Below are 14,437 nucleotides of genomic sequence, written 5' to 3'. Positions count from 1 at the left end.
CGTTGTGCTTATCTTTTTTAGTTCCTGGCTGCTCGGTGATTGAACCAGAAGGCATCTCCCTGCTCTACTCCTGAACTGTCAGACAAAGTTTGCTGTCCGCAGCGTCACCAGCACCTACCATATCCATGAATGTCGCCGAGGAGGAGGCAAGTCGCTAACGTTCAGCATCCTGAGGGGGTGACGCGGGGGCAGCCCCCACCACTGGGCAGTTTAGCGCATTGTCACTGAGCCCCCATCTCCCTGCACACATGGGCGCCACTGGGCTCTTTGTCCTTTTATTGTTCCTTCCGATGGCATGTCACTTCCCTTTGCAGAGTGATATCATTTTCAATGTGAATACAAATGACTTAGCAATCAGCAGAGAGGAGCATCAGCACTGGTTTCCTTCAGAAATCAAATGAGAAAGTCAATCCGCAGCCGGGTCTGACGATGCTTCCCACAGTGTGGGGAGCATTTCGTCTAATTTACCTCCGAAAAGGAAGGAATCGGAGTTTCCAAAACTGTACAAAAAAAATCTGCCTTCAATAGTCTCTTTTGTTTTCTCTGTCGCTCTGTTTTCTCCTCCACGCCTGGTGACATGTTAGCATGTCTGGGGCTTTCCTTTTGCCGAAGTTTACAGCGATCAGATTAATCAAATGCAGTCCTCTCTCCTTCTACCTTGTGTGTTGCTCTGGGAGCTCCGGAGCCTCTTGTCTGACTGGATCTGCATTGTTTAGCCCGGTCCGTGCTCCGTGAGAGAACACCTCTCACTGGGGTCAGATTTCCCGAATGACATATGGAGACCACAACAAAGAAGAGAACCCCAGAGAGATTAAAAGTCCTTTTCACTGCAGAAGATTACAGAGCAGAGAAAATGTCTATGTTACACAAAGAAATAACAGTGCAACCGGAATAATGAATTCCCCTCTGAGGTTTGGGACCAGCTCGTCCGACTGCTCTCCACACACAAGCGTGAGTCTGAACTGTCACCTGCAGCCCAGGCCTGCCCATCTCTAGCTAAGCAGAGCCGCTAGCCTCAGGGGCCACCGGGATCATTACTCACCTAGGAGAACAGGCATAGTTTTAAAGATCCTCAGATCGGGGAAGATCCAAAGGCAGGTCCTGAAGTGCCAAACGTGCCCCAAAGACACCAGACAGTGAGTGCAGGGTCCCCCTTCCGGATCTCTGAGGACAGCAGCCACACTGCATAGGAAATGCAATCAAGCGAGATTCGGGTCTGAAGTGCTCCCCCTTTGTCTATCGTTTGAGGCCTCACTTAGTCTTATTTATCTTCCAGTTGGGTTATCTGATTTCTTCCTTTCAGGTGTGCTCCCACATCTCAACTTCCCAACCTCCACCGTGTCTCAGAGAAGCTGGCTGGGGGGCAGGAATTTTACGCATGACAGGAGATCCACGGTGAGACATGTAGTTTTCTTTTTCCTCCCTCCCTTCCTTCCTTCCTTCTTTTTCTCCTTCCTCCCTTCCCACCTCTTTCCCATCCTTCTTTCCTTCCTTGCTTTTTTTTGACACAGAGTCTCACTCTTTATTCTCACTGACCACACTTTGTAGCCCAGGCTGGCCTCAAACTCATGATTCTCTTGCCTCGGCCTATTAAGTGCTGGAATTACAGTTCTGCACCGCTGTGTCCAGCTGGAAACCAGTTCTCTAAAGGGACTTCCTCTTGTGGCTTTGCCTCTCTACAGTTTATTTTCACAGTAGCATTGAGGATAATTCTTCAACTCAGGCCCCGCGTCCAGCAGCCAAACTGTCTACCTGGTCTGTGCGGCATTCAAGGTGAGAGCAAGGGTTTTCAGTGCACCAGAGATCGAGGTAAGGTTGCGGGGCTCACTAACTCCTTGCTTCCTGCCTCACAGTGCTGACACTGCCACGCCGGGTGTGCCCTACCTCAGAGGTGTCAGTGGATATTCCAGGTGCCTTGAAGCGTTCCTCCCTGGGTGGCTGGGCGCTCTCTCCTACACTCTGTCATGTCATCACTCAATGGCACCTGTTACTGAGACCTGGCCAGACCACCCCCACCCGGCACCCTCTGTACTTTGCTTTGTTATTCTTTCAGTGTGTATCATCCCCCACGGTACCACGGATTTACTAGATGCTTCATTTTGTCTCTGCACTAGGAACTGAGTCCCAGAGAAAGAGGGTTTCTGTATTTTTGTCACTGCGCTATTGTCAGTGCCTGCTTCAGCACCTAGCGGAGAGCAGGTGCTCAATGAATATTTGTTGAAAATGAATGAATCAGTAAGTGAGTAAACACATGCTTGGGTCCACAGACTTACATGTAACAAGAAAGAAGATAATGCATCAGTTCATAATTAAATAGAAGCAGTTTTCATGAAAATGATATTTTGGGCCACAAGTAACTCTTATAAGAAAGGCTTTATTTTCTCTGGTGGTTAGGGGAGGAATGTAATTATTGAGGACTCAACAGAGAAGAAAAAGGCACTGGCAAATATGGTTTGTTTAATCTAAACCAGGCAGCAGGATGACATCTGCAAATGTTGCTAAAGGATTGTTGTTACGTTATGAAAGAAATAAAGATCATCAAAGATTGGGGTCACTGAGAAGGGGGATTTTGAAGATGATGGTGTGGCTAGTTCACCACTTCACACTAATTCACACACAATTCACACTAATTCACCACCATGTCCACATTGGGACGGTATGCTTTGACTCTTGAATGGAACAAGAGAAAAAAATCACTTATTTTCTTTTTCAACTGGATAACATCAATCAAAAAGCAGAATTTCCTTACTTCCAAGAACAGCTTTAAGAAACAATTCACATGCTGTAAAATTCACCTTTATAAAGTGTCCAATTCAGTGGTTTTCAGTATATTCAGAGTTGTGCACCTGTTACCACTATCAAATTTTATAACAACTTCACCATTTCAATGAGGAATTCTATCTCCATGCAATGTTTCCTGAACCCCCACCCCTGGCAAACACTAATAAACTTCCTATCTGTGTGGGTTTGCCTGCTGTGAATATGCTAAATGAATGGAATCCTACTCTACATGTGTGTACTATATATCACACTTATACATGTCACACATATTGCATGAGGCTTTTTCCACTTAACATGAAGTTTTCTAGGTTCATTTATGTTATGACATTGATCAGTACTTCATTCTTTATCTTAAAGCCTCCAAGGCATGGACACACACCATTCTTTTATGCTTTCTTTTTTTAGCTATTACATATGAATAATGCTTCCTGGACATTCATGTGTTGCATTCTTGTATGACTCTGTTTTTATTTTCCCAGACTCTTCTTGCTTTGTACTCTGGATATAAATCTAGTCATGAGATCATGGAGTCATATTATAACCCTGTGTCTAACATTTTGAAGGACTGCCAAATATTTCCAGGATCGCTGAACAATTTTACAGCCCCACCAGCAACATATGAGAGTTCTGATTTCTCTATCTCCTTTCCGATATTTGTTACTGTCTGCTCTTTTAGCTACAGCCATCCAAGCAGGGGTAAAATGGCATCTCACTGAGGTTTTCATTTCCATTTTGCTGGTTGTAAGTGATGCTGGGTATAACTTACATATGATATTGGCCACTTGGATTTCCTTGCTGGATAAATGTCCTATTTAAATACTTTTAAAGAAAATATTAGGTTATTTGACCTTTTTATTGTTGACTTGTAAGAGTTCTATATATAATCTGGAAACAAGTATCTTATCAGAAATTTGATTAACAAACATTTTCTACTATTCTGTGGATTGTGAAAAAGGCTTTTCACTTTTTAAATAGTGTTTTTGGAAGCAAAACCAGAAAGATTTTAATTTTAATGAAGTCTATTTCACTTACCATCTCTTGGTTATTTGTGCCTTTGTTGCCTTAAGAAACCATTGACTAATCTGATGTCAAAAATATTTAGTCCTATGTTGTATTACACACTTTTTATTCTTTTAGCTCTTACTTTTAGGTATAAGATTCATCTTGAGTTAACTTTTGCCTATGGTATGAATTAGGAGTCCAGTTCCATTCTTTCCCATGTGGCTTAGCACTGTTTTTTGAAAAAACTGCTCCATTCCCCATTGAATTGTCTTGGCTCCTGGGTGAAAAATAGATCAGTCATTCTCATGTGAGCTTATTTCTGGGTTTTCAAAGCTATCACATGGATCTAACTCTATACCAATAAAATACTACTGTTTTTTAGTAGATCTTTGAACTGAAAAGGGAAAGTCCTCCCCCTTTGTTCTTCTTTTTCAAGTTCATTTTGGCTATTCTTGGTCCCTTGAATTTCATATTAATTTTAGGACCACTTTTTTTTAAAAAAAGGCAATTGGGACATGATAAGGACTGTATTGAGTTTGTAAATCCACTCTGAGGAATAATGTCATCTAAAAATTATGATTTACCATCCATGAACATGGGATACTTTTCTCTTTACTTAGCTCTTTATTAGTTTCCTTGGGTAACTTTTGTAGTTTTCAGTGCAAATAAGCCTTGTATATCTTTGGAAAAATCATTTCTAAGTATTGTATTCTTTATGCTGTTGTTACTGTAAATTGTTTTCCTAATTCATTTTAAGTTGTTTGTTGCAAATATATAGAATTACGATTGATTCTGTATGCTGATCTTATTTTCTGAAATCTTATTCACTTATTAGTTATTTTAGTTTTTCTTTGTGTGGTTTTGTGTTATATGTTTCCTAGGATCTTATCTAAGAACTTATGCTACCTGCAATGTTAAGTTTTTTGGCAATGAAATTTATTTAGCTTATGTACAAAACTGAAGAAGGAAAAAATTTCATTTTTGAGTCTCCTGGAGAAAAAAATTGACCCTTAGACAGTAGTCTTAAAAATAATAAACTGTAATTTGCCTCTTTTACCGAATGTTACAATAACAGCCACATAATTATACTACAATAATAGCCAATATAAATAAATATGGCAACATACTTTTCAATTTATCTCATTTAATCTTCCTAACAACACTTGGAAGTAAGAACAATTTTTGTTCTCATTTTACAACAGAAAGTGAATCTAAGAAGGGTCCACAATATCCCCATGGTCATAGTTAATTAGCTATAGTAGCATATCAAGGATCCAAATGTAATTTTAAAAATCCAAGCTTGACAGACACAGCCTTGTTCACCAAAACATGCCAGTGGGTGCCTGGATCTGAGTCCTCGGACTGTGGACCCTGCATCTACATAGTTCTACACCGCCTGCAACAGAGACTGCCAGTCTTTTTGTCACAGCCGAACTACCAGTGGTAGAAATTCCAGGGTGGGGGGGTGGTCTGGACACACAGACTACCTTGGGCTAGGATGCTGCCTGCAAATGGCTCTCTTCTGCTGTCTGCTGGAGGCACACATTGCTGACTGTGGATTGTGGATGGTGGCCTCCAGCTGAGAAGGCTGGAAGTAAATGGAAGAAAAGTGATGGCCAGGATCCACACACTTACAGAAAAATGTGACTAAAGATATGTGCTTAAAGCTTATGAGGAATAAATGTTACCTAAGAGCACAGAGGCAAATAGGAAGAGCATCAACAGCTGACAGCATGAAAGACACTGCACCAGCCCCACCTGCGAGTGCAGCTTTGTTCAGTGGTGAGACACAGCAACACCAGACACAGCCCTGCCACAAGCCCCTTATTGTAGTATTTCTTTAATATGAAAAAAATAAAAATCTGATTTAGAAACAATAAGAGCAGCTATAATGATTAATTTAGTAATTATATAATCTTACTCAAATAATCATAGCAATCTATTAGTAACTTAACTAATAATAAGTAATAATGTCTTTAGACATTATTTTAGAGTTTTCAGAGGACATTCCCATTTATCATTATATGTCACCATCACAATCTTCTAAAAAGAAAAGTATCTTCATCTTGATCTCACAGAGAAGGAACTGACATCGAGACGTAATCTCAGCCAACATCAGTGTCTCAGCTACTGTGGCAGGCACAGTTCTCCAGGTAACTCTGTCTACCATGAACCTTATCTACCACTCATAATACCTTTCATGGCCAGTTTTGTTAAAATTCCTTCCTGCAGATGAGTCTCAGGAAGAATTAAAATTGGCCAATCTTGTAGCCAGCAAGAAGCAGGGAAGATTAGAATTCAGTTCTTTAGAATCTTAGGCTAATGTTTTTCCAGGAGGAAAATTTATGATAACCCTAGGGGGGTGGTAGCGTTATTATCTTGATTTGGGATATTTGAAAATGAACTAAGAAAAGTGCAATGATTTGACAATGACCACAATACAAGGAACTGACTTCAAGTCATGTTGGATTAGATCTTCACAAATGATAACTCATTGATTCATTATCCAAACAACACACTCACTCCTCAGTTTACCTCATCTACACACTCTGACCAGAAGCCAGTACAGACTGGGCAGCAAGCAGAGAAGTGTAGTAATGGAAGACTGAAGTTAGCTGACTTAGCCCCAGTCTGATGCTCTAAGGGTTTACCAGTATCCATGAGATACCAGCCTCAGATGGCAGCAGTAAGGGAGCGAGTGGCAGGCCCCTTCCCTTCCCTGGAAGCCAAACACTGTTACATTTTCCCTTTCTCTCTCTCTCTCTTTCAGAATACACATTCTTCTCAAGTGCAAATGGAGCATTCTCCAAGATAGTCCGTGTGCTGGGCCATAAGACAAGCTCAATAAATTCTAAAGCACTGAAATCATATAAAGTACCTTCTCCCAACACAATGGGATGGAATTAGAAATTAATAATGGAAGCAAATCTGGAAGCTTTTACAAGTATGTAGAAATTAAGCATCTCTTTCTCTCCCTCTCTCTCTCTCTCTCTCTCTCTCTCTCTCTCTCTCTCTCGCTTTCTCTGTGTGTGTGTGTGTGTGTGTGTGTGTGTGTGTGTGTGTGTGGTCACACTGGTGGTGGGGATTAAAGCCAAGTCCATGAACCTTACTACCAAAGAATCCTAGTAAACCTCAGAGTTTGTCCCTTTGCAGTAGTTTTTAAATAGAGAAAAAGTGAAGAGGTAAAAAGTCCTTGGAGCTTTGAAGCCCTGAACATCGGAGCTTTGATAGATCCTCATATATTAACCCAGAATAGGGCACTTTTTGTTTCTTTTGTTTAGCAGCCAAGAGAAACTGGGTTTAAACTAAAACCATTTAATGATACCTACTACAAGGTGATGAGTAAAAGTACTGTACCTACACCAGCATTTGTAAGTGCCACAGGGTTTCTGTAATTCCTTGTGTAACTGCTAAGTTTACAATTCTGTAACCACTGTCTCCATTTCAAAGACAATGGAACCCAGGATCCCAGAAGTTGTGTGTTCAAAGTCATCAAGCCAGTGGGTGAATGTGGGGTTCCAATCTAGATGTGTGTGTTTCTTTAGCTCTTGTTCTTTGCACTCTTAGAAGCCTAAGTAAAATAAGATGGGAATAAATGACTTATCCTTAGACACACTGCACTGATGAGCCTCGTATCCCAGGGATCTCACTGAGCCTCAGTGTCTTAATGTTTAAGTGCAAATAGAGCTGCCCTGTTGATAAAAGGCAAATGGGCAACATATAAATAGCAATACAGACACTCCTTGTTTAATGATGGAGGTAGGGTCTGGTGACTACGTCGTTGATGGAATTGATCACTAAATGAGGAACTGTGTGGAGTATGTACAGTATAAGATTTGGATTAAAGAAATGGCCAAAGGAAATTCTAACTTGAGGACTTTGCTTTAATTTGCTTAGCTCTTACTTGTAGCACTTAATGTATAACATCATAAAACCACAGCACTGTATTATATGTACAGTACAATGAGCAAAACTTACAGTGCTGCATAAACACAGTGTACTGTACAAGGAAAGACAATAAGGCTCTATAAACAAGATGTACAGAACTACACAAAAAAGACAGGTCATAAGTCTGAGGAGTCGGCAGTAAGTCTGAACTGTCCTTAAACAGGTCATTAAACGAGGAATATCTGCATAGATGCTATGGGTTTAGGAGATAATTTAAACCAGTAATTTGCATTAAAACAGCTGGCAAATAATAAAGTACCATATAAATAATGAATTTTAAATAAATTAGAATTTCTATGGAAAAGAGATTGTGAAAAGATGAATTTTCTTATTCAAAGAACTGAGTGTTAAGCCAGAAATGCATTCAAAGGGTAACATTATCTGATACTTAGACTGGGGCAGTTATCAAAAAGCTCCCACAGGGAACAATTTCCCAGCATCCAGCCTAGAACAATTCCAAAGAAAACACAAAAAGGTGTGTGTGTGTGTGTGTGTGTGTGTGTGTGTGTGTGTGTATTTCAGGTCTATGTGTCTGTGCCTGCTGTGTGTGTCAGTACTGCAGGGAGCTTCCTGTACCCTGTGCCTGGTGTGCTCATACACAGAGCCCAGGCACTCCCGGGCAGTGACTGGGCATCTAGTATGAATGCTAGGGGTAGGAGCTCACATTCATCCCAGTCTCCAACATGTAGGAGTGTCTACTGTTATTTTTCCAAGGTAAAACAACTGCCCTTTCCTCTCCCAGAAGACTAGTTGTGATGTTTTTAATCCCTCCTTGACAGGGCACACATGTCCACCAGGACAGGACTGTGAGCTGGAGATAGCAACACACTGGTGTTCTCACAGCACTCTTCAAGAGTTACTGCTGGAGGCTGGAAGCCAATTTGGCTGCAGATCATGGAGTCTGACAGAGGCACCTCCTCCTGATGGCTCTGTGTTTTCATATTTAAATAAACCCTCCAGGCAAGGGCAGAATAATTAGATCTTCAGAGGTGCTAAGAAGCAATTTGATTTTAGATAACTTGCCATAGGAAAGAAAACCATAGGTCACTGGTTTTCCAACATGGTCATTTTACAAATAAAAACCCCACCCTTTAAATGGACTTGTGTGAGCTTATTGATAGTTAGAATCGTCTTCTCTTTTCTTTCTTTTCTTGGGGGAGGTATATAAATCAGAGGTGTGTCTCTGTTTTAAAAAATAACAACACACTAAGGAAACTGTCCCACGTTTACTCCCTGAGTGCTAGCATCTCCTTTAGAGGGTTAGAAAGGAGCCACCAAGACCCAGTGGGGCACAGAGAAGGGGATAAGGAGCAACCCACAGACCTGAGTTTAAGTCTCATTCAGCCTCTTAGTAGATAATAATCTGATTTCTCCATGCCTTGGGATTCATGTGTATAAAGTGGAGATTTAATGTATTATTTAGGGTTCCTGCAAAGTTGCTAGTGAGAAGCACCAATGAAAATGGACATGGTCCAAAGGCGGGGGATGGGCTGACATAATGAAGCCATTGTGAGCACTGAAAGGGGAAAGGCGGTGCCAAGCTCCAGGGAGATGCAATAGAGGGATTCAGACACCTTTGGGTGTCTCTGGCTCTGGTCCATCTCTATTCACCGGATGTCAAGCAAATTCTGAGCCCAGCTCCTCCCTACAGTGGGCTGTGGCTGTGGGCTTTGTCTCCCAGCCTTGTGATCAGAGGGAAGAACATTTTCTTCCCTTCAGTGCTTACTGTAAAACTCCTGTGTGAGGACTCTAATTGGCTCATCTCTGGTCTGGCCAGCAAGTTGGGGTCTGCAGAGTCCCAGGGTTTGGATGAGGAACAGGGGTTTCCTACAGGCAGGGAGGAGGCTATTCTGGACAGTGGAAACCGTCTGCAGCCACTCCAGACACCCAACTCCGAGTCCCACATCAAACAAGATGGCAGAGGAGCATCCCCAAAATGCGGGCTGCCCTATTCTGCTGCAGATCTTCTTGGAACAACTTTAAATGCCTGCCAGGCAAGTGTGGGGAGCCCTGAGTTCAAGGGCGGAAAGATCAGGGAATACAAGAGATTTTAAGTAATCTCCATGAAGGGAAAAGAGAACTCTCCTGCGGGGAGCTAGGGCTCAGGGTACTGGGTAGAACCCCCGGACTACTCAGGCTTGTGTCTAAGAGGCTACTTACTGTTCACAGCACTCTACCTGAAGCAGCTTTAATAAACATGCACTCTCTTCTGCTCTTTTCAGCTTTGATGGTGCAAAATGTAAACACCTAAGGTATGTGCGTTGTTTCTGTCTGTTGGTCTTCAGAGTGGCTCTCCTGACGCTTTTGGGGCTGTGCCTTGAATGTGCCCTATGGAGCAGTGATCTGAGACAACTCGAAATCAGCAGACATGGGGCTGATGTCCATCATAAAAGTGCATGCCACCAACGGACTGCAGCTGTACAGCTGTCCGAACAACACGCGCCTCCGTTTATCCAGCAGGATCTGACACTGAGGTACTCAAGATGCTTCCCCAGAATATCCTAGAGACACGGAAAACATGGAAAGATAAGCACTTTTCACATGGTCTTTGGTCAAGAGGACACGGCTTCTAGCTGAAAGAGTTATATGTAAGCCTCGTTCTTTCATTCCATGAGTACCTTTTCAGCCTCTGCAATGGCACAGCAGTGCTCTCAACAGCAGAGACACAGAAGGAACAAATGCCATTGACTTAAGTCTAATGGGGGAAAGGAGGCCATAAACAAACTGCAGGTGAATAAGAAAACAGTAAGTTGGTGAAGGGACAAAAGCTGATAGGAAAATGGACGGGAGAACAGTGAACAGAATCAGAAGGAACACAGGAGAGTCTGGCAGCCACGCTGTGCAGATCCCTGTAGAAGGGGCAAGCGGGCAGTGCACAGCTCAGCTGGTAAACTGGTCCAGAGGTGCAGACTGGTGATGCTGGCTCTTGCCCTGGTTGGTAAAGGTAGTCAAGGGCATAATAAGTGGTTGGATTCCAGGTGCACCTGAAAGGCAAAGCCAGGCTAAGCCTGAAAAGAGAGAGGCATTAGGAGAATATCTGGGTTTCTTCTAAGGGTGCTCACAAGCACTTAGCACTCTTTGGTGAGAAGGGTCTCTTGGGACTAGAGTAGTCTTCCAGAGTTGAGTTAGAGCAATCTTCTAGAGTTGCACTAGAGCAGTCTTCCAGAGTTCCTGTTTAGAGAGGTAATCTTGAGACATCTATCCAAAGGGAGTAAGAGAGCTGCTGGATACACAAGGCCTAATTCAAGGGACAGACCTGGGTTGAAGGTATAAACAAGATAGTCACCTGCTGCTAGCTTTGGCGGAGACCAATTTGGACGTCAGTGTAGACGGAGACAAGAACTGAGCAGCAGGACACTGAGGAGGCTGGGGAGAAAGGGGTTGGAGGGGGTGTTGGGAATCCAGAGGAAAACCCCATCTGCAGGGAAGAGAAGGGCGCATTCCCATGAGAATGTGGTGGGTACGTCTAAAGACAGCAACGAAAGATGAAAGGGTTTCAGAGGAGCTGTGGGCTGCAAAACAAGATCTGAGTTGGCTGATGAAAGGGTGCTAGGTAAGGAAGTAAAGAACATAGACTCAAGGCTTGGCTCTGTTGTAAGGTAACAGACTTTCAGGGTTTGTTCCTGGTGCAGGGCCTGATTTGAGAGAGAGAATGCAAAGGCCAGAGACATTAACAATGTGCTTGCACACTGAAGATAAAGTTCTGGGAGAGGTTGAAGAATTGAACTTTAAGTAGAATTAATGTAAGTGTGTTTTCTCAATTTAAAAAGGCTACACAAGTGTCAGGTGTTTAATAATTTTTCTAAACAGACACTTCCGCTCTAACTTTCTTCAACTGACATCTACAATGCATTGAACCGTGTCCCTATTATAAATATTTATGGTACCATAAACTCTCTCCTGACTACTTGTTTGTGTTCATCTTATAACAGTTGCTTTGTTAGCCACAAGAATAGCTATTGAATTTGAAAAAGGATGAAATTGTTCATGTTGCAATGAACTCACCCTTTTAGATTCCTTTCATTCACTCTTTCCTACCAGATCTGACATCAGATGAAAACACCAATGTTACTTTGAAAGTCTGCGACAACAAAAACACATCAAATGCCTACTACACAGAGGCCAACAGGGGGTTTTGTGAAATTTATACATTACTTAAGACGATGCCCTCTGGACAATGAATTCTATCAACCCGTCTCTTACATTTCTCTTCTCTCCATACCATATTTTCTATTTCTCCCGAATGCCATGAGCAAAGGCAAGGACATAGAACTACATCAACAATTTCACAAATAACACAGGATTTGTACATCCAAAAGTGCAAGAGACTGGGCATGGATAGAAAAGAAATTAGAGAATTAGAAAACAAACATCCTTATACTAATTTATTTATTTATTTATTTGTCTATTTCTTTTACCTTATTGAATTTATTGGTACTTTTTAACTGTACAGTACCGTTACATTGATCATTGGGATCCTGTACCCTTACGTGACAGATCTTGGTTCTCATTTTTCCCCATCACCCTGCCCTCTCTTCACCTCCTCCACTCTCCCCTATTTACAAAGACTTTATATTAATTTAGATGGCAATGACTTGATGATTTCAAGCAGGAAATGTCATGGTTCATTTCTGTTTTGGAAAGATTACCCTGCAGGGGTGGATTGGAAGGGGGAGTAAATGGAAGGCAAAAGTTGGTGGGTGTGAACACAGACAGAGTCACGGCGTCCGAAGGTGGGATCTTCACGTTATGGGTTGAGTACAGTTTATCCTCTCTAATCTCATGTTCAAATTTAACCCCGTGATGGGCTGTGGAGAGGTGAGGCCACGTGGGACGCTTCCAGGTGGCCAGCGCTTTGCTGGAGGGAATGGCTTAGCCCTCCCGTGTGCTCAGGGAGTTTGTGGGTGAAGCGTTATCTTGAGAGGGGGTGGGCTGTGGAAGCCACTTGGCTGGGGCTCTTGCACACTCCTGGTGTAAACATGTGAGGCTCTGTGCCATCTCCATACGTTGCCAACAAGAACCTATCACCAGACTTAGCTCTTTGAACTTCTGATCAGAGCCTTGAACCAAAATAAACTACTTTTCTTTATAACTTACCAAATCTGTGGTATTGTTCTATTAACCACAGAAAATGCATCAGGGCACCTCAGAAGGTAGCACACTTCCTGGCTGTCTGTGGATCCCATATGTATATTAAATAGCACCTGGTATATTATATAGATAATAAGTAATCTAAAGGTAACTCAGAAAACTACAAAGTATAATCATCTCTTGGCATTGTTAAAGCAAATTAACCTCTCTGTTGCTAAAATTAACTTTAAAAAGCCATCTTTGGCAACACTGAGACAAGTGAGTCAGAGGGTATCTATCTGGAGGCGTGCACGCTGGAGGCTGAGGGGTCCCGAGGTAGAGGGGACCGGAGCACTAGGGATGGGCCATGTGGAATTGCAACAGGGAGAAATGGCAGAGAGCTAAGGACATGAAGAAAGAGAAAAAGGAAGAAAGCAGGTTGAGCAGGACAAAAATGGAGCAACTCTGGAGCAAAGAGACCACGAGAAAGAGAACTCATTCGGCAATGGAGAGTAGAGTAGATCATCAACTCCAACTTCAACCCTGATCTAGACACAGTTTAAAAACCTCCGGCTTGATAACCTGAGAAAACTCATGAAGGTATCTGTGCCTTGCAAGTGATTGGGACTTGGGAAGAACAGTGTTTGTTGGTCTTCACTCACTTGTTCTTCAAAGCGAAAGGGAAGAAACAGTAGACTGCAGATTGAGGCATGAGAAGATTTCAGCTCCCAATTCATGAAGAAGTAAGATATTTAAAAAGTAGTTTTGTGTTTATAAATGAAGCATACACGGCCACCTTTACACATGACAAAATGCTTGCAGACAAACTCCCGTCAGCCGAGAGTGCTGCCCACTGTGTACTGTGGACCCCCACAAAGCACACATTTCACTCATGACCAAACCCCAAAAGAGCGCGAAGTAGCCAGGGAACCCAGAGTGGCCCTACACTGGCTTCCCTGAGGTCCCCTTTCTGCCTGCCTTCTCTCTGCTCCTCCGTTCTCTTTCATCAGGACTCTCCCCACGTATGCTTGGGCTCATTCTATCCAGGACACATTTTCATGTAGTCACACGGTTGTTCCACCAGCTTCCTCCTGTGTTTGGTGCTGTGCTAGATGTTGGAGTCACAGAAATGAAAAACACACTATTTTTCCCCTTAAGTGCTTAGTCTTGTGGAGAACTCAGGCAAACAATAAACAGTCTAGCAACAGAGGCTGAAAAAAATCTATCCTGCTCTATATTTAGCTATTTTCATAGGCACAGGATGCTGGGAGAATCCAAAGAAATGCTCTTCACTGCTTTGGGTGGTGGGAGTCTTTTTTTTTTGGGGGGGGTGCAATCTACCTAAGTCTTAATGGAAGAAGAGAAGACAAGTGGCAAAGAAGGAAAAGGCATTTTGAAAGAAATATCACCATAGGTATTTAGTAATTCCTTCCATGCACGTTTGGTGATAGGTTAATTCTGAGTCCAAATGAATGAATTTCCAACAGTGGATGTCAGCATCTTAGCAACAGAGATATTTTTGGATCATTGTCCTCCTTGATGTTTCTGGCATCACAATGCACCCACTGCTCTTCTGAAAGTCTTGTAAGGACAAAGCTTCCTGGCTCACTGCAAGCCTACTGTCTGCTCTGGCTAA

General features: G+C 42.6%; 1 protein-coding gene across 3 annotated transcripts in view; it reads right to left on the bottom strand.

The window, feature by feature from the left end:
- Window positions 1-14,437, bottom strand: part of Pde4b (phosphodiesterase 4B) — a 495,360-nt gene that overhangs the window by 173,072 nt on the left and 307,851 nt on the right. The window contains exon 1 of one of the 3 annotated variants that reach the window (XM_010605091.2): window positions 119-697. The exons of the other annotated variants lie outside the window; for them this stretch is intronic. Coding sequence (XP_010603393.1) covers window positions 119-168 — 50 coding nt within the window. The 5' untranslated portion in view covers window positions 169-697. Of the gene's footprint in view, window positions 1-118; window positions 698-14,437 lie in introns of those variants that run through there. 3 annotated transcript variants of the gene reach the window in all.

Source organism: Fukomys damarensis, unplaced genomic scaffold (genome assembly GCF_012274545.1).
Source record: "Fukomys damarensis isolate Sample0158 unplaced genomic scaffold, DMR_v1.0_HiC HiC_scaffold_33, whole genome shotgun sequence".
Taxonomy (NCBI): domain Eukaryota; kingdom Metazoa; phylum Chordata; class Mammalia; order Rodentia; family Bathyergidae; genus Fukomys; species Fukomys damarensis.
The sequence above is the reverse complement of the archived record's forward strand: the minus strand, read 5'-3'. Positions and strand labels throughout refer to the sequence as shown.